Genomic DNA, 27,207 nt, shown 5'->3' on the forward strand with positions numbered 1-27,207 from the left:
TTAGTGAATATTAACATGGCAGCTGTGTGGAAGATGTTTTAGAGAGAGAAGGGATTAGAGATGAGGAGATGAATGAGGAGGTTATATATACTAGTACAGGCGAGAAGTGATGAGGGCCTGGAATAGAATTGTAGTGGCAATTTGGGCAAATTTCTCTGAGTATTAATTTCCTCATCTAGAGGATGTGGGGATTGTACTAGATGACTTCTGTGACTCTTTCTAGCCTTTAAATCTATGATCCTGTAACAACCCATGCAGAGAGAGTCCATTATCCTTGATGGAAGAGATGTAGAGGTAGACTTGATAAGACTTAGAAACTGATTGACTGGGGCAGCTAGATGGCTCAGGGTCTAGAAAGCCAGATCTGGAGATAAGAGGTCCTGGGTTCAAATGTGGCTTCAGACACTTCCTGGCTATGTGATCCTGGGCAAGTCACTTAACCCCAACTGCCTAGGCCTTGTTGCTCTTCTGCCTTGGAACCAATACTTAGAGTCTATTCTAAGACAGAAGGTAAGGGTTTTCAAAAAGAAAGAAAGAAGGAAGGAAGAAAGGAAGGAAGGAAAGAAAGAAAGATAGATTGGCTGTGGGGAATGGGTGGAGTGGTAGGGGAGAGTAAAGGGTGAAGGCTAGAAGGATAGTGGTGTTCCTAACAGAATAAGGAAATTAAGAGGGATGGGCTTAGTGAGTTTCATTTTAGACATGTTAAGTTTCAGCTAGTTTTGGAACATCCACATGGAGATAGCCAATAAAGTAGTTGGTAGGGGAGGATTAGACAAAGGATATGAATGCCCTATTGCTTTTTTAGTTAAATTTTATTTTTCCAGTTAAAATATATATTTTTGAATACATTACTTTTGTCCCAGAAACAACTCTAATTCAGAAGGGCAAGGGCCCACACAGCTTGGGAGGGTCTGAGACCAGTTTTGAACCCAGGTCCTCTCAATTCTAGCTGCCCCAACAAAATCTATTTTCTCTCCCTCCTGCTCTCCAACCCCTGGGGGGGGGGGGGGGGAACAAAGAAAACCCTTGTATTGTCAACCAGAACCAACTCCCTTTTTGACCATGTCCAAAAAATGTCTCCTTGTGGGTCCCGAGTCAGGAGGTGAGGGATGTGTTTCACTGTGAGTCCTCTGAAACTGTGGTTGGCCGTTGCACTTGATCAAGTTTTTTGTCTTGACGTCATTCTCCTGGAAACAACTAGTTTCCAAGGGATTTGTAAACTACAATAATCACATGAAAACATGCTGTAAATCATTCAGAGTAAGAGAAATACAATGAGAACAACTCTGGGATTTCACCTTACTCCGGGCAAATTGGCAAAGCCGAGAAAAGATTGAAAAAGTCAATCTTGGCGAGGCTCCAGGATGACAGAAGCTAATGCATTTATAGTGGGATTGTGAAGCAATCTAGCTGTTCTGGAAAATAATTTACAGCTATGCATATACTCCAGGTAAATCAAAGACTGAAACAAAAGTCCATTGTATACTAACTATTGATGGCAGCACCCAATGTCTTAGCAAAGCCTGGAAACTGAGTAGGTGCCCATTGACTGGGGAGCGACTAGACATAAGGCATGTGATGGAAAGGCTTGTACGAACTGGTACAGACTGAAGTGAGCAGAACCAGGAGATTGATTTCTAGGCAGAGATTATGAATATGAGTGTAATGAGGGGTCTAGAGCTTAGGAAGGAGATGAGAACTGGGTATGCAGATTTTGGAATGATTGGCATAGTGATATTTGAACCTGAGGGAGACTTCAGTGAGGAGCCAACATTAGAACTGAAGGTTTCGCAGAGACAGAGGTAAGGAAGGGAGTACGACTAGATGGCTTCAGTACAAAAGTGACCATAAAGGAAGATGTACCCCCCCCCAAAAAAAAAAAGGTTTTAAAATTACTGTGAGCCTCCTGGTTTAGGAGTAAGAAAAGAGAGAGGTGGTTCCAAAAGTACTAGACATGGAGAGTATCAAAGACTACAAAAAAATGAAGTTGACATTTTAGCAGATAGGAAACAGCTGATTACTGGTAGAGAATCATTTCCTAATCAGCTATATATGTACACTCTGTTAGCCTGTAAGAGGAAGCTACAGACCAATGTGAGACTCCTTTGGTAGGATGGAGGGCAGAGAGGGAAGGCACCTAAAGCTTCCACTTGGATTGATGGACCCATCGCTACTTCTCAAGAAACACTGGTGTTCTCACCCCTTTCGTGTCATCCTGTGTCATACTTTAGTACATCAGTCATTTCAATGTTGTATTTCTTTCCTTTTTTTAAAGAAACCCTTACCCTCTGTCTTAGAATCTACATTAGGTATTATTTCCAAGGTAGAAGGGCAGTAAGTGCTAGGCAATTGGATTGAAATGACTTGCCCACGGTCACTTAGCTAGGGAGTGTCTGAGATGGAGATTTGAACCTAGGAGCTGTTGAGTGTTTTTTTTTTATCTTCATAACAAATTTCTACATGTTTGTTGAGTATTTCTTTTTTAAATTTTTTTCTTTATTTTATTTCAGTAACAAATTTCCAAGTAAGTTTATCAAGATTACATGATTCATGTTGTCTCCCTCTCCTCTTCCATCCCCCCTCCCAGAGTTGACAAGTAATTCCACTGGGTTTTACATGTATTATGTTGAGTATTTCTTTTTTTTTTTAACCCTTACCTTCTATCGTGGAGTCAATACTGGGTATTGGTTCCAAGGCAGAAGAATGGTAAGGGCTAGGCAATGGGGATTAAGTGACTTGCCCAGGGTCACATAGTTAGGAAGTGGCTGAGGCCAGATTTGAACCTAGGACTTCCCATCTCTAGGCCTGGCTCTCAATCCACTGAGCTACCCAGCTGCCCCCTTGAGTATTTCTTAAAGATGTTCTTAACTTAGACTTCATGGGTAAATTTCATGGAATCCGTAAATTTTTTCTTAATATTTCATTAATTATTTTCATGTAAGTGGTTTTATTGTGCATTTAAAAACACTGTTCTGAAAGGGTCCATTGCTTCAACTGATAGCTGAGGGGGTCCATGACTTTTGCTGGTGGTGATATGGGGCTGGGTCTTGGGAGAGAGATTGAAGCTGTATCTAGCTTTCGGTGTCATTTGCATAGAGAAGTTGTTTGAAATCAGAAGACCTAATGAAATCACCAACAGTGGGAATGAGTTTAGATGTGAAGGGAGACCCACGATTGGGGCAGGGCCCATTGTGGAAGATGGCCCAGCAAAAGAGCCTTAGAAAGTTATCAAAGCCAAGAGAAGAGGGAATGGTAACAGTATCAAACAGCAAAGAGCTCAATTAAGGAGGCAAAAACTGAGGAGAATCGGTCTGTGGATCTAGTAACTAAGAAATCATTTCTTACAGAACCAATCATGACTTAAGAGAACTGATGGTGAAGAATCCCAAAGAGTGATAGAATTCGGTTGCCTCATGAGGGAGACCTCTGTCATCAGATGTGGCCAATATATTCGTTTGTTTTGCTTAACTTTACTTCTTATAGGGGAGGGTTCTTTCTTTCTTCCTTTCTTTCTTTTTGGTTATGGTGATTTTTAAGAACAAAAATAACACTTATTTTTAAAGATTATTAGTAATCTTGGCAAGAGCAGCTTTAGTCAAATGTTGAGGTCAAAAACTAGATTGCAAGGAATTGAAAATTTCGGAGGAGGAAAGGAAGTGGGGGTAAAGGTAACCATTTTAGGAGGTGTGTGGACATATACTGAATAATGACTTGAGGGTATAGTGAACATTTTTTAGGGTTAGGGAAACATTGGGTATGTCTATTATAAGCAGCAAGAAAGGCTCCAGTAGATAGGGAAAGTTTGGTGGATGAGAATCAGAGAATGTATGATGGAGAAGATAGTCTTTTCCTGAAGCATTTGGGATTAAGAGTATAGAAAAGTTTATGGAAGGAAGGACAAATCTCCTCTGAGAGAAGGGCTAAGGAGGAGAGAAGATGGAGAGGAGAGGAAAATGAAAAGGTGGTATGGAAGGAAGAAAAAAATAAGGTGGAATAAATGGAAGGAAGGAGCTCACAACAGCTTTTTTTTTACTTTATCTTATTCTTTTTTTTTAGTAATGAGTTAAGTAATATTTAAACTTTTTATTCTTCTGTCAATCATTTCCTCATGTATCCCACCTCCAACTGAATCTTCCACAGCAACCAAAAAAGCATAAACAAACCATCCCATAAAATACCATAGTCCCTCACCCCTCCCTACCAAGAAGAGAAAAGTATTTCTTCATTGTTTTTCTGGGATTAAAATTGGTCATTGTGATTAATCAGCGCTCATGCTGGCCACTTTCCTCAGTGAAGTAGGAAGTGAGGTGCTCCCCTAAGGAGGGAGGATGAAAAGGTACTGTAGGAGATTTGAGGGGGAAGGGTTTAGAGCAACTGCTTTGTGGAGTGCTAGAGAGAGAATCAATCTGGTCAGAACAAAAGCAATGTCCTACAACAGTGAGGATCCAGTGGACATTAGAGGACAGAAAGTTGTAGTTAATACGTTTAGCAACAAATGGCTTGACTTCTTTCGGGTGGAGTGTTCAGCTGAGATGATGGGGAGCAACTGAGAGCTACCCCTCAAGGAAAAAGAGTTCTGCAGCAAGTTCCATAGAGAGAATTCTCTTCAACTTAACATCAGTTGGACAACCCAGTGGATAGAGTACCAGGCCTTGAGTCAGGAGGACCTGAGTTCAAATATGACCTCAGACCTTTATAGCTCTGTGACCCTGGGCGAGTCACTTAATTAACCCTGATTGCCTAGACATTCGTGTCTTAGAATTGATACTAAGATAAAAGTTAAGAGTTGAAACAGGTTTTTTAAAAATATTACTCTTTTTCTAGCCTTTTCTTACTACTCTCAGCTCCAAGGCTAGTAGTCCATATACTCTGACACACATAGTTTATAGTGATCATTTGTGTACTTGGTTTGTACCCTCCTGTGTTTATTGTCTCTTACCTTGTATTTAATTATCTGTTCCTCTCTTCACCTCTTTCTGTATTGTGAGCTCCTGAGAGCATGAATCATGAATTATTTAATTCACTGAAATGCTTCTTCTGGTGCTTCCTCATGGAGTGGGGAAGACCTTGGCTTCTCAAAGGTTGTACCAGTGGAATACAGCCTCTAGGGTGGGTCAGCCAGAGAAGCAGCAATCACAGAGACCCCAGGGTGATGACTGTTTCAGCCACAGTGGCTCATGAAGAACATCTCCTTAGCTGTAATTAGTGTCACTGGGATGAAAACCTACTGCCGACATCCCTGGTCCTTGACGTATCTTCCCCAGGGCTGAACTTGGCTCTTCTGTTAACACTTTAGCTAGCCTAGGGAAAAGAGAGAACTTGAGATCTTCCCCTCACGCTGTGTTTGCTCCCCAGGTACTAATATGCCAGCCACTTTTGGTCACCTGGCAGGAGGCTATGATGCCCAGTACTATGGCTACCTCTGGAGTGAAGTATACTCCATGGACATGTTCCATACACGCTTCAAAATGGAAGGGGTCCTCAACTGTAAGGTAAAGTGGCTAAATCATGGGACTGGTTTCTGCTGATTTTCTTCCAGGTCATTTGTTCCCCTTTTCCATCAGTAGGCAGGAAGGGAGAAGTGATGTCTCCAGAGAATTCTTGTCAACTGCAGTCATAGCTCTGCATGGTCCTCTACACCTCTGAGTCTACCTTTTGTTGGCACAGCTGAGCTTGGGTTTCTTCTCTCAACAAAGTCTCACTGCTGAGAGATATCAGCCTTCCTTTACCTCTCCCCTTTTCTAGGGCAGAGCCATAGGACTCCCCTCCTCTGATCTAAGGGTCAGGGCCAGCCAGAAGCAACCTATGGGCAGCATGGTTGCCGTCCTCAAGGATGTGAGAGGCTGTCACGTGGAAGGATAATTAGACTTGCATTTCTTCACCCAAGGGCACAAACCGAGGCCCAGTGTGGGGAGGGTATAGCTCTGTTTGAAGAACGATGAGAGCTGCCCCAGAGTGTAGGGGGCTCCCCAGGACTGGGGCTCTTCTAAATGAAGCTTGATGACCATTGGCTGGGGGTATTTGAGAGATTCTTGTCCTTGGATGGGCTAGACTAGATGGCCCTGAGGTCCCTTCTGATTTCAGAGAGCATGTTGACTTGGGTGATATTTGACTTAGTTTAGGTGCCCTTTCCCTGCCTCCCCTCTCTTCAGTGACATTAGCTGTGACCTTCTGCCTTCACTCTCTCCTCATTCTACTACATCATCCCTGCGCCCTTAGCACTGCCAAGGGGCAGCAGATCTCCCCTGGCCAGGTCACACTGCTTGTAGCCATACCCGTAGTCATTCCAGGGATATTTGCTGCTTGAGCATCTCCAGTTAGCCAGAACAAGTCCCCCATAGATGTCAGCTGCTTGGGGCTGGGGAATGTTTCAGAAACAGAAAGCCCCCTGTGGTATTAAGGGGGTGATCAGAAGATCCCCCTCCATTTTCAGTTTCTCCCACCCTCACCTCAGCCTCCTCCCTCCTCTCCATGTTCCTGTGGCCCAGGGCCACAGGTATTGCCTAATTTCTCTGGGCCTCTACACTAATGAATAATTATGCTATACTTGCCTGAAAACTGGCCCTAACTAGCCGATCTCTAAAGATTCCTTCCAGTGTCCGGAGCTATGATTCTGGGGAGCTGAACTAGAGCTTTTCCTAAGCGTCAAAGAGCGATCATTGAGTTCGACCCATTCCTGAGAAGGATATTCTTCAGAGCATCCTTGATTAGTGGTCATCACGCTTCTCTTTGAAGGCCTCTCGTGGTGGGGGATCTTGCTAAGTTATCGGGGAATTGGAGTGTGGCCCCTCTCCAGGCCCAAACGTGGTTTCATTCATAGTCCTGCCAGGGCCGAGGAGAGTGCACTGCCTGCTCCCCTCCTGGACTCTGGGCCTCTCCGACTAGCTTTGGGTCGGCAAAGCACTCCTGTCTTCGGTGTCCTGAGATGGGTGAGGGGTGGCAGTCCCCCAGAGCCACTGTCTCTGTCCAAACAGTGTCCCTTGTCCCTCCTGTAGGTCGGCATGGACTACAGGACCAACATCCTGAAGCCCGGTGGCTCTATTGATGCTATCTCCATGTTGCAGCAGTTCCTAGGCCGGGAACCCAAGCAAGATGCCTTCCTCCTGAGCAAAGGGCTGAAGGTGTTGGACAGCAGCTCACTGCCCTCTGCCTGCTGATGGGCCGGCCCTGCCGATGGTCACGGGAGCTCTTCTGTGCATCCCCGTTCTTCAGGACTGAGCAAGTTTGGACAGAACCTTCCTCTGGCCTCCCTGTTGCCTTAAATTCCCAACAGAGAGAGAGCAGAGGGACTCGGACAGAGCCACTACCCCGCCGCAGGGTGGGGAATGAGGGGGTGCTTCCACCCCCTTCTGCAAACCCGCCTTGTTTTGCTTTCTACTTTTTAACTTTCCGGGCCCTTTTTGGGGTCTTTGCTCAGTCACATTAAGATGTTTGGAGAGTTCTTGTGTTGGCCATATGGCCTGATATTATTTTTTCCCCCTTGTCCATCCCACCCCAGAGTAACCAAGATCAGGTTCTCTATTGAAACTAATCTTTTTTTTTTTAAGTGGAGTGAAAGAGGGAGCCTCCCATATTCCTCCCTTCTTCCCTCCCTCCCAACTCCTACCTTGAAATAGCTTAGTTTAACATTGTTGTTAAGGCAGAAATCATGGTTTAGTCTTTTTGGGATGGTTTTTTCAGACGCTGTTTTGGTGAGAGATGGATTAGACCTCAGGGAATTGACAGCTGGGATGGGTGTGTTTTCTGTGCATGTGTGCTGGAGCTGGTGAGTGAAATGAATGAGTTGTTCCCCCTTTTAAGGTGACTTAAGCCTGAGCACTCTGGCTCCGTCACAGAGCAATGATTTCCTAACTGGAACCAAGGGGCCTTAGAAAGTTCACCCTGAGATTGGTACAGACTTTACTGCAGGATTCTGAGGCCAGCGCCTCCATGAGGGTTGAATGCCTGGCTCACATAATAAAAAATGAGGAAGTCTATCGATCAATCTGTTGATAAGTGAAATTGGGTTGGTGCTCCCTAGGAAAAGGTATTTGGAAAAAACTTGGCCCATGTGACTTCTCCCTTTACTCCAGCAGACTTTATTTAAATCCGATAGGAGAGATTCTTCAGGTCTGCTCAACAGGGACCCCTCACACCCTTGACCATTCTTCATCCTTTCAGCCCATATGAAAAAAACAAGCACAGAGACTTGAGCACAGCCATGTCCTTTTCTCTATTTGGAAGCCCCAGGCAGCAAAGAGGAAGCTGTAATGAGATGGGGAGAGAGAGCTTCCCTCATGGCCCTTCAGGGAAAACTGAGATGAAGATCTGTTAAAAGGGAGCAGGCATTAACTGGTGTCCAGTAAATCAAGGAGTGAGCTCTCTAGACCTGCCATCCCTCCTGTTTCTGTGCCCTTGGTCAATAGGCATTTATTAAGTGTTACAGTGTGCCAGGCTCTGTGCTAAGCACCAGGCACACAAAGGCAAAGGCAGCCCTTGCCCTGGAGGGCCCACCCTAATGGGGAAGCCAGTGGCTACATACATCAAAATAGATATGGATAAACTGGAGACACAGCAGGGAGAAGCACTAGAAGTAAGAGGGATCAGAAAAGGCTTGTGCTGAAGATAAACCAGGAAGCAGAGATGAGGAGGGAGTATGTTCCAGGCAAGTTACACAACCAGAGAAAATGCCTGAACCCAAGAAATGCATTGCTGCTCCCCTAAAACAGCAAATCCCACACTCTTGTGATCTTGGTAACTTTTGGCCAACAACAGTAGCTTTGGCCTTGTTTAAAAAACAAACAAACATCTTTTTCCCAATTTCTTTGTTCCCCTGCCCCTAAGGAGTAGCCAGAGAAAAGGGGGATTTAATCTATGGCTTTATTTAATCTTTGACTTAAATTAGAAACTTATTAATGCTTTAGCAGTAAGCCCCCAGTTCTTGACTCTGAAAGTGAAGTATGGTGCCTTCCTTTCTTTATTGTGGGTTTTTCAGTCAGGTGCTTGGAGTTCCCATGACTCCTCTAGTCTTTGCTTAAGCATCTTTCTTTCTTGGACTCAGCAGACCCCACGGTAGAAACAGCTGATGGGGCATGTTTCAGCCACAAAAAGAGCCACCTGTAAAATCCTTGTGCTCTCTGGGCTGGCAAGGAAGGCAGAGAGAAAGGGAGCGGCAGTGTTTCTAGGGGTCTTGTTCCCCTCTTTCGTATCTCCTTCCCTCTCCCTCCCTGTCACTCATCCAGACCTAGGCTCCTAGGTTAAGGTAGAATGATTTAGAGGCTGTTTTGTGCCCAGGTTGTGAGGCTCTTGTACCTAAATTACACTGCCCTTTCCTAAAGCTTTGGGCTGGAGAAAGACAGAGACCTGATTTTTTCTTAGTCAGAGCTAATGAGGGCAGGACTGAAGGGTCAGTGTCTGGTGTCCCTAGTGTTCTCACTATCCCGGGAAAGTGGGGTGCTTCTATTTAGACTCCATGGTTACCCCCATTAAATAATACCTATGATCGTCTGGTCTACAATACCAAATTCATGGGACATTTGCATTGGTGTCAGGAGATGAGATTATCCCTATTGATTCCTCTGTCCTTTTATGCCAGCCAAACCCTACTGGACTCTGTAGCAAGGCCAGATGTGTACTGGACAGAGCTGTAACTAGTGTAAGGGGAAGATCACTGCGTTTGAATCTAGGTTCTTTTATCCATATGACCGTAGACAAGTCTCTTCCCCTCCTTGCGACAGTTTTCCCCAGTTGTAAAACAATACAGTTACACTATACCTCTAAAGGTGGGTCCTTCCACCTCTTAATCCTTGATCTAATTAAGTGGGCAAAGAAAACATTATCTGTCTAAGTTATGGCTTGGACAAACTTTACTACCCTGCTAGGAATTCCTCGAGGGAGTAGTGTAGAATGTTTTTTGGCGGTGTCCTTCCTGGTCACCTAACCCATCTCCTGTGGCATTGTAAGGAACATGGAAAGGTCACAGGTCTGGAATTCCTGCCTTCTTTGCCTGGCCAGCCCTGGGCCCCTGTTGCTCGTTCCTCAGGAGCTTGAGTCTTTGGAGCTGCATGTGGCCCCATCTTCCCCGAGCCCTCTCCCCAGCCCCGGGGACCTGGCCGTCTTCACGTAGGGTCTTCTGCCGCCTCTGTCTGACCTCATTTCTCCTAGCCTTCTCTTCCAGCATCTTAAAGCTTTTTCCATGCCCTGCGTATACTGCCTGCACTGAAAGCCCAGCTCAGGTACTCAGCAAAATCCCAAAGGGGAAACGCATACACAGTGGGGACGGCTTAAAATACCTAAGGCAGGTGTGAGGCCGCTGAGTCAGCACTGGACAGCCTCGGCTCCCCAGAGGCTTCCTTCTCATCAAGTGAGGCTTGTCTGCCATCTTATCTTCTCCCCTCCCCCCCCCCCCAGCCTCTAGATGTGGCAAAGCTGGAGACTGCCAGGCTGTCTCTCCAGGCTGACTCCTGCCCTCCGTCAGCCAGAGAGCATGGTTGCAGACTGTGCCCCTTGCCCCTCCCCACTGCTGCAGGTGCCGCAGCTGCCTGGTCAGGAAAAGGCTCGTGGTACAGTCAAGAATGCCAGTCTGGGAAGGTGCCCAGCTCCTCTCCCTTGTCTCTGCCCCTTTTATCCTTCCCAAAGAAATCACCCAAGAGTGGAACCCGCTCCCCCCCCCCCCCAACTGCTTCCCCTCCCTATCCCATGTGAGCCTGTGCCAGGCTCAGCACTGAAGCCGAATTGACTGTCCTTGTGGGGTGGGAAGAGCAAGCAGCCTTTTGTCTGGCCCTGATCAGGAGCCACAATCCTAGCTGCCCCGATGCACCCTCTGAAGCCTCGTGACTGCACCAACTTTGTGGCGGTAGCTAAAATCAACTTGCAGAGAGAATGTGATCTTGAAGCTGGTGAAACTTGCCACTCTGTAGGCTTCCGACCGCACCAGCAAGGTCCTCTTACTAAGGCGCCTCAGCATCGATTAAGCTTCTACTGTGCAAGGCATGTTGCTAGGAATCGAGACAATTCTAGAACAGTCCCTGTTCCCAGGGAGCCTGCCTTCCACAGAAAGCACCGTGGCGCTCGAGGATCCCTCTCCTTCGGGGTCGGATGTCAGGCTGCCTCTTCCTCTCCCTTCCCCAAAGAATGGTGCTTTTGAGATTTTTGTAATGGTTCAGGTCTAACTGGCTTGTTAAGCTGGTGTTTTGGTAAAGTGCTTAACACTAATAAACAGTGGCTTCTAAAAGGCTCTTTTGGGAGAGGAGCAGTGTTTCTTTTAGATTTCAGGCTCCTGCTTGGAGTGCTCTTCCTTCCCACCTACCAGGGGCCGGGCTGAGCATCCCAACGCGTGAGCCTGGATTCTCTTGTATCCCTGTTTGGGGAAATCGGTGAAGGACTGGGGAACACATGCTACTTCCATACCTGCTCTTTCCCTCCCTGCCCACACTACGATTTTGCAGGCTCATCGGTCAATACGCATTTATTAAGCACCTTCTGTGTGCCAGGCACTGGGCTAAGGCCTGGGGATACAATGAAAGGTCAAAGATGGTCCCTGCGCTGGAGAAGCTCTCAAGCTCATAGGGGAGACGGCATGCAGACAAGCTGCATCCAGGATACATCAGAGAATGGCACTGGGATTCAAAGGGTTTGGGCAGGCAGTCCACTTCCAAACAGAGAGGCTAGCCTGAAGCTTATTTTTTTTGGACAAGGCTAATGTGGGAATTTCTTTCACAAGTTTGTAAATGGGTTTTACTTGTCTTGCTTTAAGGAGAGGGAAGTGGGAGGGAGGGAATTGGTAAATAAAGTTGAGTTTAAAGAGGTGAGATTTTAGCTGGGACTTGAAAGAAGCTAGAGGGGCCGGGAGGCAGAGATGAAGAGGGAGAGCACTCCAGGCATGGACATAGTGCAAATGCTGGGAGTTGAAAGATCTTGGTGGAATTCCTGGATAAGCCAATGGAGTTTATTGGGTAGTGGGGTGACATGGTCAGGCAGGTACTTCTAAGAAAATTATTTTGGTGTCTGAACAGAGGATGGATTGAATTGGCGAGAAACTTGTGAAAAGCAGACCAACCATCAGGCTATTGCAATAGTCCAAGTGTGAGGAAGTGAGGACCTGTACCAGGGTGGTAGCAGTAGCAAAGAAAAAAGAGCTTATCCAATACTATCGTATTAGGGGACATCTAGGTGACTCAATGGATAGAGAACCACTAATACAGATGGAAAGTCCTGGGAAAGTCATTTAGCCTCCACTGCCTAGCCCTTAGTGCTCTTCTGCCTTAGAACCAATATTTATTTATTTATTTAAATGTTTATTTATACCCATAACCTTCCATCTTGGAATCAATACTGTGTATTGGTTCCAAGACAGAAGAGTGGTAGTAAGGGCTAGGCAATGGGGATTAAGTGACTTGCCCAGGGTCACACAGCTGGGAAGTGTCTGAGGCCAGATTTGAACCCAGGACCTCCCATCTCTAGGCTGGGCTCCATCCACTGGGATACCCAGCTGCCCCCCTTAGAACCAATATTTAGATTTGATTGCAGTCTGATGAGCCTATACCCAAGACCAGTTCCTTAAAATGATTGCAGCCTCTTCTGCAAAGAGAGCCAAAGTATTTGTCCCTGACTATGGCAGAGCTATGTGGAATTCTAAGGAAATGGGGGCGGGGGGGCAGAAATAGTACAATAGCATGGATTTAGCCCTAAACTGGAGATTAGGAGATGGGGGCCTGCCTTTAAGTGACTGATCACTATAGTCCATCCCTATCTAAAATGAGAGCTCCACTAGGCAGTTTCTCAAGCTTCTCCCAGCCCTGTCATTCCGTGTTTAGAGGCACTCTAATCCTCTAGTTCTCACTGCCTTAAAATGACTTTTTTGGAATCTACCTCATTGGAAAATTTGGGATTGAATCAAGTACCTCTTACTATCTTCTCCCCTGTTAGCCAGTCACTTAGCCTCCTGAGACCTGAGTGTTGCTGTCACAAAATACAGGGATTGAACTCTGATCTCTGAGGTTCCCCTTGGCTTGAAAGCTCTCCTCCCTGTGACTCCCAGCAGCGTGGCTCCCATGGTTCCTCTCCTGACCCCTAGGTGGCAGGCCCTGGCCACTTTAGCTTGTGGGTTTTTCCCATTCCGGGGGTCTTGGGGGCGGAAGGGTGTCTCCCTGGATCTGAGGGGCATTCAGCTCCAGGAGTCGGGCCAGGCTGGCAAGCCATCCCCTGCCTCTTCCCAACACCACCTGCCTCCCCTGGGGCCCCTCTAAAGCCTTTTCTCAAGAACTGCGCCTGGCTGGGGCCCAGAATAACTGGGAACACAACTCCTAAACCTCGCAGCTTCTCCAGGGGGTCATCATGTGGCTATTCTGAGCCGGCCCAGGGCACCGACGTCTGCTGTCTCCCCTCCACTCCTTCTCTCAGCCCTCAAACACTCCAGACATGTACTATCATCTCCGAAGCAAGTGCGGCCACATTCTTGGCATGGGTCAGATGTATTGTGTTCGGTCTGTTCTGGATTTATTGGTCTCCATGAAGTCATCCTCGTGGCCCAAATACAGTCTCCTCCCCCAACCTTTTCACCCCTAGGGAACAAGAGGAGAGTGGGCTCCACTAGTGTGCCTTCTGACCCACCTCTTCTAGGGCCAGCCTGTAACAGGAGAACCTGGAGCTTCCCTAGGGGAAGGGGTGTGTGGGGAGGACCGACCAGCTCTTCAGGGGCTGAGCTGCTCAGCTGGTTCCATTTTGAGAGAAGAGAATCCTTAGCCCCTCTCGGAGAACCAAATCAACAGAGCAGCCCCATTTAGAGAGGATTTCTTCCTTAGGGTTCAAACTTTCCCCCTGACTTTTTATGGTAGATTTGTGTTTTGAGAATTGAACTCAAAACACGATGGATAAGGTAGGGGAACTGGGTCAGAATTCTGACTTGGATACTCAGTAGTTCTGTGACTCAATTTACCTATCCAAGCCTCCATTTCTTAGTCCGTGAAAGAAGGAATAATACTTATGTCACACTCCCTCAGTGAATGAGGAAGGGACTCTGTAACCCTTAAAACACCAGAAGGATGTCGTGATTGGTGAGTTTTCTGATAAACACTTATGAATGGAAATGATCAGAAACAAAGTGGGCTGATAATAGCTGCCCGTAAGGAGCCGTGATCCATTGGGCAATATTCTACTTGATGTACACATTTGGATGACTTATCATTTACCAGTGAAAATATCCCTCTCATTACTTTGCAGTCCGGTCCTTTCATGCCTTTACCAAGACCTTTTAATACACATTTTCTTTAAGGAGTCTATAGCAATCCTAAGAGGTTAGTAATGGAGGTATTACTTTCCTCTCTGGACCTTGTTTTCCTCATCTGTAAAATGAAGGTGTTGCAGCCGATAATTAGAATAACACGCAGTTTGCAAAAGCCATTTTCTTTCTCCTTCGATCATCAAATCCCCTGAGAAGTCTGTCGAATGAGTTATTATACCCATTTTCCAGATAGGAAAAAACAAAGCCAGAGGGAAGCTAAGTGACTTCCTCAAAGTCATTTAGGCAGCACAAAAGCCAAAGCTGAAGCCAGATCTTATTCCCAGCCCAATGCTCTTTACACAACACCATAATCACAGTTCTGACCATTTGATTATTATCCCTCTGGGACAGATGAGGTGATGCAAAGGGAGATCAAGGCTACTGTTCTGTGGACCCCAACACTAAAAGTATGGAGAACCTTGAAGTGAAAAAAACAGAAATAAACAGAAATCTTGACATCATAATACAAGAAATCATCCAAGAAAACTGCCCTGATGTTCTTGAACAAGGGGGCAAAGTAGCTAGGGGTTCTAGAAGGATTTGTAGAAATCTCTGGATGATGGAACTTCATCTTCTGGGAATCCTCCCTTCACCAAGACAGATCACAACCATCTCTTTGCTTTGGTCTTGGCTTCTTGGTATGGTGGAAACAACACCTTCACTGAGACCCAGATTCCCCAGGAGAATCTATGCTTCATACCGCCATGCAGCGGTCCTAAATGGCAAGCATTTCCAGCTTGGCAAGATCTCTCGGATCACGGGCTCTGCTGGTAAAGTCTTCGAGACCTCCATGCCATCCTTAGTTTTAACAGGCAATCCTAGTATGGTGGAGGTCTGTTCCTGCACCTTTGGACAAGAGGTGGTTCCTCTAGCTCAAATGCTGGATATGTGAGTCAAGGACCAACCTCCCAACCCCCTTTTGCCATCTGATCATCTATTTTGTTAATTAGTAGGATTTAGATTTGGGATGGGTCTGGAATGGGCTTGGGACCATTGTTCCAACTTGTCCTCTCCTGTTAAAAGAATATGATTAGGGTGCAGCTGGACGACTCAGCCAATTGAGAGTCAAGTCCAGAAATGAGAGGTCCTGGGTTCAAATCTGGCCTCAGATTCCTAGCTGGGTGACCCTGGGCAAGTCACTTACCACTGCCAAGCCCTTAACACTCTTCTACCTTGGAACCAATACACAGTATTGATTCTAAAATGGAAGGTGAGAGTGCTTAAAAAAAAAAGAATAATATGATTACCTTCCTTGCCTCCCTCCTCTACCCCTGGATCAGGCTACTGGCTCATCTCATACAGGATTCTGGCTTGGGAAGCCACTGGAAGGCTCTGGACTCCAGAACCATTCCAAGATGTCCTCAAGCACAAATAGACAACAACTTAGGTCCCTTTATCAGCGCCAGTGGAGCGTAGGAGTCCCTGCTCTCTGCCTCCTGACCAGCTCATGACCCGAATGGGTCACCTTTGAGGCCAGCCCTACCCTACTCCACATCTCAGACGGCTCCGGGCTGCCCAGCTAAGTCAGGAATTCAGACCCTGGCTATTTGGCTATTTCAAGCCCAGACAGATATTAAAAGCCCTGACTTGGCAGGGATGGGACCAGAGTCAGGAGGGGGGGGGGGGGAACCTTTGGAGAAATCCCTGCAGAGCTCTGAGGCTGAGTTCAGATCCCTGGTTTGGCCCTGATTTCCCTCTCATGGCATGAGTTTTTGAAAAATCCAGCATGGTCTCATGAATATGTCACATCCAATTCCTGTGGGGAAAGCCTGAAGGGGGCAGGTGGAATTTCCTGTTGTAGATTGTTCCTCACTACCTTCCCCCAACCCCCATACAAAGTCTGTCTTAAGATCACAAGTTCTTAGAGCTGGAAAGGAATTTGGACTTTATAAATAGGGAAACTGAGGCTCAGGGAAGGAAAGGACTTTCCTAAGGTCACATAAGTAGGCGGATGCAGAGACCTGAGTCTTCAGATGCCAAAGCCAGTACTCTTCCTCCTCCCTAAGCTTCCAAGCACCATGAGTCCCTGGGGAGCCTGGGCCAGTCACAAAGACCAAGATGACCCGGGTCCACATGGCTCCTTCGAACTCTGCCTCCTAAAGTCAGGATGTAGAACTCAAAGAGTTCAAAGAAGATTCAGCATCTCTTGTGCCCATCGATATCCCCTGGGTGAGTAGTGTGAGGGGACCAGCTTTGTCAGAAGTTGGACAAGGGAGGAAGGCTGCCCTCCTTGGCCAGCGGGACCTTTTCCCATCTTCCCCATCCTCTTAAACAGACAACATGGTTCCAATACCAGCTCTTTCCTTTAATGAAAAAGACCATTTAGGAGCTCAGTCCAGCACGGTGGCCACCTTGCAGGATTCCCCTGCCCCATTTCAGCTCCCACCTGGACCTTTTGGCCTTCGCTTGCCTACCCCAGGCCAAATCCAGCCGCTGAGACCCCTGTCCCATCATCTCTTCTCAGCCCAAACTGAGTATTTAATCAGTCACAAGAGTGGGAAGGGGCTTCCCTGCAACCCGAATCTGTGACATCCCCGACTAATGGCAGTTTGACCGAGACAGGGTGCTCCCTGCACTCAAGGCAAACCATGTCATGGTGGGACAGATTTCTCCCCCATTTCCTTCCTGCCACCTCCATTCAGTGCTCCTAGTGCTGCCCTCCAGGGTCAAGCAGAGTCTGAAATAAAGCAAGCATCCCTCTTCCACATGCCAGACCTTCAGATATTTGGAACAACAAAAACAAAACCAACCGTCCTGTCTCTTCCACCCTTGCCCCCGCTGAGTCTCTTCTTCTCCAGGCTAACCTCCCCAAGTTCCTTCCACTGATTTTGGCATGGCACGATTTCCAATCCCCTCTCCGGATTGGCCGGCCATCCTTCAGATCCACTCCAACTTGTCAATGTCCTCCCTAAATCAGAACACCGCCCTCCAGAGGTCCGACCAGGGCAGGAGGCACTTCTCTCCTGCCTTCTTCCTTCTCAATGCTTTCTCCTTCTACAGCCTAAGGTCATACCGAGCTTTGGGGGACTGCCATGTCTGTGTGGCTTCATATGGACCTCAGTGGCCAAAGGAAATGACTCCAGCTCTTCTTCTTTCACTTCTGCCCCTCCTTTTTGTCTTTTGCTCCAGCTCATCCTGGAGGTTGGACAGTGTGGGATAGGGAATGGGGCAGTGGACTGAGAGTGAGAAGTCCTGGGTTCTAATCCTGGTTCTTCCACTCTGTGAACTTAGCCAAGTCCTTTCTCTTCTCTGGGCCTCGGTATCCCCATCTAGTAAATGAAGGGTTTGGCCTAGAGGACAAGAATTCTCTTCCAGAGAATTCTCCTCACACCTGGCATGCCCCAAATTCATCCTCTTCTCCACGCCACCCCTCCTCAGCTCTCCTCTTTTCCACTTCTCCCTGGATCCCACCCAACCTGCCGATGACCCTCGGTCCCCCCTGGGCCCTTTGCTCCCTTAGTCCCTGGGTGACCGTATCTCCTCTACTTGCAGTCTTCCCTCTTGCCACTTGGCTTCGCATCTTTGGGGTTTGGGCAGCTGCAGGTGCTCAGCGGCCTTCCCTGGACACCCCGCAGACCCCCGCCTCCCACCCTGGCATCCCAGAGGGCCGAGGAAGGGGTGCTAGAAGGCCTGCAGCAGGTGGAGGGTGTAGTGGAGGCGCTGGCGCAGGGCCTCACTGCAGCCGTGGCCTTGCAGGATGCTCAGGGGATGCGAGGTGGCCAGCCGCTCCGGGTCGATGTAGGTGAGCAGAGGTTCTTCTCCGGCCCAGTTCAGCAGCAGCTTGGTGTGGTCGTGGTAGAAGTTGACCTGGCCAGAATGGGCAACAAAGGAGGGTCGTCTTCCAGCTCCCATCTTGTATCCGGCCCCAGGAACGGGGGCCGGAGCTCAGGCCAAAGAGTGGGCTGCAGGAGGATCACAGGCAATCCAGGGTCCCCCCAGATGCCCCTTATGTCTTGGAGGGAGGGAAGAATCTGGGTGTCCTCCAGTCCACCCTCGTTTTATAGAAGGAGAAATAACTTGGCCACCAGTTCCCAGCGGATCTGACTGCTGGACCAGAGACCTCCTCGTGGCTGTTTGGTTGTTTCTAGCCCTCACCTTGGAATCAGTATTAAGTATTGGCTCCAGGGCAGAAGAGTGGTGAGGGCTGGGCCGTGGGGGTCAAGTGACTTGCCCAGGGTCACACAGCTGGGAAGTGGCTGAGGCCAGATTGGAACCCAGGCCCTCTATTGTGGGACGTTGAGGACCTGAGTGTGGAAGCCCTTCTCTGGGGAGAGAGAGCAGGTGTGGCAGGACTCTCCTCCCACGGAGCGCCTACCTGCATCGTTTGATCGCTGAAGAGCAGGAGCAGGGCCTGGTCTGACTTGAGGAAATGGAGCAGGGAGAAGCCGGGGCCAGGGCTGAGGCCGGGCTGGCTGGGCACAGCCCCTCCCTGTAGAGGGGACGAGGGAGTCAGAGGCCAGAGGGGCAGAGGGGCGCCAGAGAGCCCTGCGCCCGCCTGCCCCCGCCTCACCTCTAACAGCCAGCGCTGCATGTAGCGGGTGAAGAGCTGCAGCACGGCCACTTTGGTGCCCAGGGAGTCGGGGATGTCCCTCCAGGAAAAGGTCGCCACCTCGCCCTGAGCCGGGCAGTAGCTGATGCACCTGTGGGGCCCCCGAGAGGTGACGCCGGGAAGGGGGGGTCTCAGGCCCCAGGCTCAGCGGACGAGGAGCTGGGCCCTCACCGGGGGCGGGCACGGGGCGCCGGGGAAAACACTCACCCCAGGGCGGGCCGGAGAGAGATGTGGGTGCCGTCCCGGAGAAGGACCCCGGTGCTGCCGTCGGACAGCTCGTAGCCAAAGCCGTACTTGTTGGAGTAATCCACCCACTTGGTGACCCACAGTACAGGCTGCTGCTGCCCGGGGGGGTCTTGCTCCCCTGGACACAGGGAGGACAAGTAAGCAACTCTACCCCCCGGCAGAGTCCCCCGAGCCAATCGGGGCACTGGAGAGAGGCAGGAAGAGTCTCCAAAGAAGGAGGACTTGGGGCTAATAAGGATATTAGGGGGGCAGCTGGGTGGCTCAGTGGATGGAGAGCCAGGCCTAGAGAGGGGAGGTCCTGGGTTCAAATCTGGCCTCAGACACTGTGTGACCCTGGGCAAGTCACTTGACCCCCATTGCCTAGCCCTTACCGCTCTTCTGCCTTGGAGCCAATACACAGTAGTGACTCCAAGATGGAAGGTAAGGGTTAAAAAAAAATGAGGATGTTGAAAATCATCTAATCCAACCCCCTCATTTTATAGAGAAAAAAATGGAGCCCCAGCCTCATTAAGAGGCTTACCCAAGGTCACGCAGTCCATCAGTTGCAAAACACTTAGCCTGTGCTTAGGAAGGAGGATGAGCATGGAAATTGGGGGTGGGGGAGCTGGGGAGCACCTACCTGCTGGCATAAAATCCAGACAATTCTTCAGGAGCCTGGCAGCCACCTCAGCCCCATCACCTGGGAATCCTGGCGACTCTGGAGAAGCAGGAAAGCCAGATAATGAGCTCCCTGTCACTAGAAGTGTTTCAGAGGCGAGTGGGCTACCGCAACCAAGACACTGTAGAGAGAATTCTTGCCCAGGAAGGTATCAGACTAGATGCCTTCTGAAGCCTCTTTTATTTTTTAAAAACAAATTGTATTTTCCCAAATACACGTAATGTGAGACCTCTTCTATTTACGTGATCCTGAGACCGCTTACCATCCGCATGGAGTCCCAGAACCCAGAAGCACCCAAGACTGAGCGTGCTCCCAGCTGCTACGGCCAACCATAGATGGATGATCCAGCTGTGGCCTGGGCCAGTCACAGAAATGCATGGAATGTTTTTTTAGAGCTGGAAGGAATCTGAAGTCCAGTTAATTTTATAGATGGAAAAACTGAGGTCCTAGAGATTAAGTGACTTACCCAAAGGCACAAGCCAAGTCAGTTGCAGACCTGGGATCAGAACCAAGGCCTCACTCCTTCCCCCTAACACGGGTGTCCTTTCCCAGTCCTCCATCCTTCTGGAGAAGGCATTCTCCCACCTCCCTTCCTGCCATCTATCCGCCCTTTTAGGTCCAAACAGGACTTTTTTTCTTTTAAAAACTGTCTGAATATCAATTCTAAGACAGAAGAGCAACTATGTAATTGGCGTTAAGTGACTTGCTCAGGGCCACACAACCAAGAAATGTCAGAGGCTTTAGAATTGAACCCAGATCCTCTTGAGGCAATAGGAATTTTAAGGGGAGAGGAAGGAAGGGGTCAATGCCAGCTCACCTTCTGTGCCAGGTGGGTGACTCCTAAGGCTCCTCCGTAGGAGTAGGTGGATAGGGATCTCTGGGTAAGGTACTTGGGGATCAGTTTCTCCCTCAGGGGCTTCTAACTTGTGGGGAGAATGAGAAAGACCCTAAACAGGGAAGGAAAAGGAGGGAGGAAGAGTAGAAGAGAGGGAAGGAGGGAGGAAGGAAGGAAGGAAAGAATCATTAAGCACCTATGGTGTGCCAGGCACTGTGGTAAGTGTTTTACAATTATTATTTCATTTGTTCAACAACCCTGGGAGGAAGGCATTGTTGTTATTCCTATTTTACAGTTGAGGAAACTGAGGCAGAGATTAAGTGACTTGCCCAGAGTCACACAGCTATAAATGTCTGAGGCTGGATTTGAGTTCAAGTCTTCCTGATTCTAGTTCCAATATGTTGTTATTCCTATTTTACAGTTGAGGAAACTGAGGCAGAGATTAAGTGACTTGACCAGAGTCACACAGCTATAAATGTCTGAGGCTGGATTTGAGTTCAAGTCTTCCTGATTCTAGTTCCAATATTCTGTGTACCAGCTTCTTAAGGCCAATTCTAACCATTTACAAGGCTCCTTCCTCAGGATAATTTTATGAGACATAGTCCAAGCATTATTACCTTCCATTTTTAGTTGAAAAAAAAAACTGGTATTCAAAGAGACAGTGACTGGTCCAAGGTCACCCATCAAATGATGAAAGAGCCAGGACTAGAACGTGGGTCTCCTAGCTTCTAGGACTGGACTCTTTGAACTATGCCAGTCCATCTAATCTTGTTGAAAATCCCATCCAATCCTTTGAGGGCCAGCTCCAGTCCTACCTCCTTTATGAAACCTGCCCTGATTTTTCTTCTCCTTCCTCTACTACCCTAGACAATGATGGGGTCTTACATGGAATGTCAGAACTTTAGAACTCAGGATATCAGAGGGGAGGGCCCTGAGAACCCAGAATGTCAGTGCTGGGAGGACCCTTAAAACACAGCATGTCAGAGCTTGGAGGAAGCTTAGAATAGAGAATGTCTGAGCTTGGAGGGAGCTTAGAATAGAGAATGTCTGAGCTTGGAGGGAGCTTAGAACAATGTCAGAGCTGGGAGGACCCTTAGAACAGAGAATGTCAGAGCTGGGGGGAAGCTTAGAAGAGAGAATGTCAGAGGTTGGAGGGAGCTTAGAACCCAGAATGTCAGAACTGGGAGGATCCTTAGAACACAGAATGTCAGAGCTGGGGGGAAGCTTAGAAGAGAGAATGTCAGAGGTTGGAGGGAGCTTAGAACCCAGAATGTCAGAACTGGGAGGATCCTTAGAACACAGAATGTCAGAGCTGGGGGGAAGCTTAGAAGAGAGAATGTCAGAGGTTGGAGGGAGCTTAGAACCCAGAATGTCAGAACTGGGAGGATCCTTAGAACACAGAATGTCAGAGCTGGGGGGAAGCTTAGAAGAGAGAATGTCAGAGGTTGGAGGGAGCTTAGAACAGAGAATGTCAGAGCTTGGGAGGGAGCAGAGAATTTCAGGGCTGGGAGGGAGCTTAGAACAGAGAATGCCAGAGCTGGGAGGGAGCTTAGAACAAAGAATGCCAGAGCTTGGAGGGAGCTTAGAACCCAGAATGTCAGGGTTTGGAAGGAGCTTAGAACAGAGAAAATCAGAGGGTGAAAGAGATGTTAAAACAGACTGTCAGAGAAAGCTGAGACTATTAGGGCAGGAAGGAAACTTGGGGACATCATCTCCCCCTCATCTTACCATTGAGGAACCTGAAGACTGTTAATGGGAAGAGTTGTGACAAAAAATTGGGGATGGAAGCACCCTTGGACTATCTGGGATCAACATTGCCCCCAGCCCTCTCCTCTTGGTGTCCTTTTTCACCGAGTCAGGACTTCTGGATCTCTTACCTCATTGTCTGCTTCCCCGGGAGTCTTCTGGGGGTCCTCTGGGGCTGGGGTTGTTGGCATCTTTGGGACAAATGATCCTGGAAAGTGAGGATGAAGAAAGGAGGTGAGCAGGGGTAGTGTCTTCAGCCTGCCCCCGAAAACTGGGCATAGGGCCTGGGGTGGGGATTGTGGCTCCTGCCTCTTCCTCCATACCCATACTACTCACGTGGGGCTCGGCGCTGGGCCATGGCCAGAAACAGTTGGGTGGCCTTCTGAAAGAGTTTGTCCAAGGGCTGGGGGATGGTGAAGATAGGGGCTGTGTGGCAGGAGCGTGGAGGCAGCTGGTCTGGAGTGAAGCCCTGCAAGGGAAAGAAGTGGGTAGAACGCATCCCTGAAGTATCAGAACAAAGCCAATGACTCAGAAAGGGCCAGGAAGCTAATGTGTAAGAGCCTTGGAATTGGAGTTAAGGACCCAAGTTCAAATCCTGCTTCGGGCACTTACTACCTGGGTAATTCCTGGGCAAGTAGTTACTTCCCTCCTGGGCCTCAGTTTGCTCATCTGTAAAATAGGGGGGTAGGACTAAATATCCTCTGAGGGCCCTTCTACCTCAAGATCTGTGATCCTTTGGCCCTTCTCCCTTCTCTAGGCCTCCATGTCCCCACCTGGAAAAGGATAGGATTAGATTAAACAGTCTCTAAGGTCACTTCCAGCTCTAAATTCTGGGAAACCATTAACTAGCCTTGTGACTGGCCAAGTTCCTTGGGTCTTAATTTCTTCCTCTGTGACACACGCACAATAATTTCTCCCTTTTCTTTTCCCCAAACCCAAAGGAATAACAAAACAGCTGTGATTCCTAAAGTTTTTTCAGGTATGCAGAACACTTTATATCTGTTTAAACCCTTACCTTCTGTCCTAGTAGCAAATCAAAGACTGAAGAGTGGTAAGGGCTAGGCAGTGAGGACAAGTGACTTACCCAGAGTCATATAAATAAAGCTAGGAAGTGTCTGAGGCCAGATTTGAACCCAGGATCTCTTGTGTCCAGTCCTGGCTCTCTGAGCTACCCAGCAGTCCCCAGAACACTTTATCTGGATGCTCCTATTTGGGCCTTGCATCTCTGTGAGATGGGCCACACAACCATGACTATCCGTTGTAGGGATGAGGAATCTGAGGACTGTGGGAGCCCTGACCTGGGTGAAGAAGTCATCCTGCAGGACCTGGTCGAGGCTGGGCCGGTCGGCGGGGTTGGGGGCCAGCAGGCGGGCGATGAGCCTTCGGGCATTGGCTGAGAGGTGGCCGGGCACAGGATAGCGGGCGTCCCGGATGTTCTGATACATTTCAGGCAGCGGGCTGGCCTTGAAGGGGGGGAAGCCCGTCAGTGCCGTGTACCTGCGGTGAGGAAGGGGTTCTGCTGGAATGAGCCTTCCACGCACCCTGTCGCGGCAGCTGTGCTCACAGCCGCGTGGACAGACACGCATCGACACCCGGCATGTTCAGCACTCACATGATGCAGCCAAGAGCCCAGATGTCCGACTGGAAGGAATGACCCTTTCGGGAGACAACCTCTGGGGCCAGGTAGTTGGGCGTCCCACACAGTCCCCTGGGGAGCGAGACAGAAGAACTGACAGCACTCAGCCTGGACGGATGAGTGTGCAGCGTGTGCACGATTGCACATCACACAGAGGGTGGCCCCCCTGCCAGCCACATCCTGGCACATCCCCCCAGTCAATGCACACGCACACACAGAGCCACCAAAGAGATCCAACAACCACGTTTGCACAAGGCCCCAAATGCCAACCTGCTGGCATGCAGGCAAGGGAGCCTGTGACAGTCACACACACTCACCCATGGCAGTGCCCCCCTGGCCCCACTTTTGTAGCCAGTCCCAAGTCTCCAATCTTCACCTCCATGTTCTTGGTAATGAAGAAGTTACCTGCAGAAGGAATGGGTCAAGTTGATGGTGTGCAATGGCATGTGGGTGTGTGATGGCACATGGGTGTGCAATGGCATGTGGGTGTGTGATAGCATGTGAGGGTATATGATGGTATGTAATGGCACATGGGAGTGTAATGACACAAGTGAATATGATGGTGTGTGATGGCATGTGTGTGACGGTGTGTGTTGGTATACGAGTATATGTTGGCACGTGGGTGTGCAATGTGTGTGATGGCATGTGAGTGGGTGTGATAGTGTGGGTGATGATGTTTGTGATAGTATGAAGTAGCATTGGGGCATTCCCAAGAGACACAGAATGTCCCTGGCATATCTGGCATGACCTCCTGTCTCTCAAGGGGACTTCCTGTAACTCCCCTGGTCTCTGCTCCCATCCTTCCTTCCCCTCCTCTACCTCTGCCTCCCCCATCCCTGCCCCTGTGCCTGTACTTACTGAGCTTGAGGTCTCTGTGGATGATACCCTGCTGGTGGAGGTAACGTAGGCCAGCTGCAATGCCCCGGAGGTAGTAGCGTACCTCAGGCTCGGTCAGTGTCTTCCTGGCCTTCAGGACATGAGCCAAGGACTACAGGGAAGGAAGGAAGGGAAGGGAAGGAAGGAGGGAGGGATGGAGGAATGAAAGAAGGGAAGGAAGGGGAGAAAAGGAAGGAAGGAAGGAAGGAAGGAAGGAAGGAAGGAAGGAAGGAAGGAAGGAAGGAAGGAAGGAAGGAAGGAAGGAAGGAAGGAAGAAAGAAAGAAAGAAAGGAAGGAAGGAAGGAAAAAAGGAAGGAAGGAAGGAAGGAAGGAAGGAAGGAAGGAAGGAAGGAAGAGAGGGAGTAAGGAAGGAAGGAAGGAAGAAAAAAGAAGGAAAAAGGAAGGAAAGAAGGAAAAAAGGAAGGAAGGAAGAGGGAGGAAGGAAGGAAGGAAGGAAGAAAAAATAAGGAAAAAAGGAAGGAAGAAAGGAAGGCAGGAAGAGACTGGGTATGGTGAGATGCTAGTTTCAGACTTCCCATCTACCCTATCACCCCAACTCCAAGGGCCTTTCCATCTACTCTTTCCTCACAACGATCCAGGGTCAGAAGGTATTATCCCCATTTTATAGATGGGGAAAATAAGCTTAGGGAATAGAAAGAGCTTGCTCAAGGTCACATGGAGAAATATGGCAATCGAGAATGATACTCAGGACTGCTGACTTTCAGCTTCAGGGAGGTCCATCTTGGCTTGTTAAGAGAAGATCAGTGTTGGAGGTAGTGGAGAAGGGAAGGGAATAAACATTTACACAGTACCTACTGGGTGCCAGGTATTGTGCTAAGAACTTTACAAATATCTCATTTGAGCTTCTCAACAACCCTGCAAGGTAGTTGCTGTTATCACCCCCATTTTATAGCTGAAGAAACTGAGGCAGACTGAGGTTATGTGACTTGCCCAAGGTCATGTAATTAGTAAATGTTGGAGGCAGAATTTGAACTCAATTCTTCCTGCCTCTAGACCCATTGATCCATCCACTGTACCACTTAGATGCTTCAGTAAGGAGGAATTTAAAGATAAGGATTTTGGGTGGGGGGCACCAGGAGAATCAGAGATAGGCGAGATTAACATTGGGAAAGAGAATGGAGAGATGGGATAGGGATTAGGGATGTAGGAGGCCAATAATGGATGGAGATATCAATGATGAGGATGGAGGGTCAGAGAAGGAGGAAAGGAGAGGTCAGGATGAGGAGGCCCTCACCTTGCGGCTGCAGTACTCTAACACCAAATAGACATTGTCTCGATCAGCAAAATGTCCATGGAAGCCAACCACATTTCTGTGCCTAAGCTGGCTGTGGAGCTCAATCTCTCGTTCCACTTGTCGGTGGGAAGGTGGCCCCCTCTGCGGGGCAGAAAGGGAAGCATGATGGGACTGGAGGTGGAACTTGGGGGTCAGAGATGGACAGAGAAGAATGGGTGAGAGGAAGGAAGACCTCGGCAAGTGTTGAGGGTGGGAGATTCTTGGATGGGGTGGGGGTGAAGAGAAGTCAGGAATGGAAACAAGATCAGTGATGGAGAGGGAGTTAGGGATTCAGGGAGAAGGGAGAGCAGTGATGAGGGAATTAAGGATGAAGAAGAGTAGTGATAGGATGAATGGAGACAGTGATAAGGAAAAGGGACCACAAAGAAAGGACAATGATAGGAATGAGGGAGAACAGTGATGAGGAGTCAGAAATGGGGCAGGTTAGTAATGGGGATGGGAATAGGGAGTCAACAATGGAAGAGATCAATGAAGGTAGCAGGGGAAATAAGGGATGATGGAGACCAGTAATGGCCACATTGCAGGAGATCAGAGACTGGGATCAGTGTATCTCCAATCGGGATGGAGATCAGGGTTGGGGAGTCAGAGATTTAGGATTATCGATAGGAATGGAGGATTAGGGATGGGTTTGGGTGTCAGGTAGGGGGTTGGGGGAAGGGATTGAGGTCTGAAAAATAGTAGGGGGTGTTACCTTCCCCCACTGGTCTGGCCCACTGAGTCTACCCCAGGGCACCACCTTGAGGGCAAACACTCGATTGGTAGACATGTCAGTCAGTTTGTAGCATCTGCCAAAGGCACCCTGTGGTAGAGAGGGGGAGTCACAGGGGATATGAGATACATTACAGCATCCCAGACACCACTCACTCAGACTCTTCCTAGGACCCAGACCTCAGGTGCTCCCCAGCCTCCAATCTCAAGCAGGAAAGCATGGATGAACACACACACACACACACACACACACACACACACACACACAAGTGCAAACCCATGTACTTCCCCCATTGCCCACTTATACCTGTACTGGTCTTCCCAGGGCCCCCTTCTTGGACAGCTCTGGACCCTGGCCTTCCAGCTGACCACCTACTA

At 48.7% G+C, this 27,207-nt stretch overlaps 2 protein-coding genes across 2 annotated transcripts in view; one reads left to right on the top strand and one right to left on the bottom strand.

The window, feature by feature from the left end:
- Nucleotides 1-11,215, top strand: part of THOP1 (thimet oligopeptidase 1) — a 52,692-nt gene extending 41,477 nt beyond the window's left edge. Inside the window, exons 12-13 of the mRNA XM_001372939.5 lie at nt 5,356-5,492; nt 6,996-11,215. Coding sequence (XP_001372976.3) covers nt 5,356-5,492; nt 6,996-7,157 — 299 coding nt within the window. The 3' untranslated portion in view covers nt 7,158-11,215. The remainder of the gene's footprint in view (nt 1-5,355; nt 5,493-6,995) is intronic.
- A 5,329-nt stretch (nt 11,216-16,544) lies between these two features.
- PLK5 (polo like kinase 5 (inactive)) overlaps nt 16,545-27,207 on the bottom strand; it is a 16,371-nt gene continuing 5,708 nt past the window's right edge. Inside the window, exons 2-15 of the mRNA XM_056820983.1 lie at nt 26,813-27,009; nt 26,062-26,202; nt 24,789-24,918; nt 24,248-24,335; nt 23,907-24,002; nt 23,593-23,791; nt 22,631-22,763; nt 22,426-22,502; nt 20,531-20,660; nt 19,675-19,752; nt 19,017-19,173; nt 18,771-18,900; nt 18,576-18,689; nt 16,545-18,067 (exon numbers count right to left, since the gene is read on the bottom strand). Coding sequence (XP_056676961.1) covers nt 17,882-18,067; nt 18,576-18,689; nt 18,771-18,900; nt 19,017-19,173; nt 19,675-19,752; nt 20,531-20,660; nt 22,426-22,502; nt 22,631-22,763; nt 23,593-23,791; nt 23,907-24,002; nt 24,248-24,335; nt 24,789-24,918; nt 26,062-26,202; nt 26,813-27,009 — 1,856 coding nt within the window. The 3' untranslated portion in view covers nt 16,545-17,881. The remainder of the gene's footprint in view (nt 18,068-18,575; nt 18,690-18,770; nt 18,901-19,016; nt 19,174-19,674; nt 19,753-20,530; nt 20,661-22,425; nt 22,503-22,630; nt 22,764-23,592; nt 23,792-23,906; nt 24,003-24,247; nt 24,336-24,788; nt 24,919-26,061; nt 26,203-26,812; nt 27,010-27,207) is intronic.

The sequence above is a fragment of the Monodelphis domestica genome, chromosome 3 (assembly GCF_027887165.1).
Source record: "Monodelphis domestica isolate mMonDom1 chromosome 3, mMonDom1.pri, whole genome shotgun sequence".
NCBI lineage: Eukaryota > Metazoa > Chordata > Mammalia > Didelphimorphia > Didelphidae > Monodelphis > Monodelphis domestica.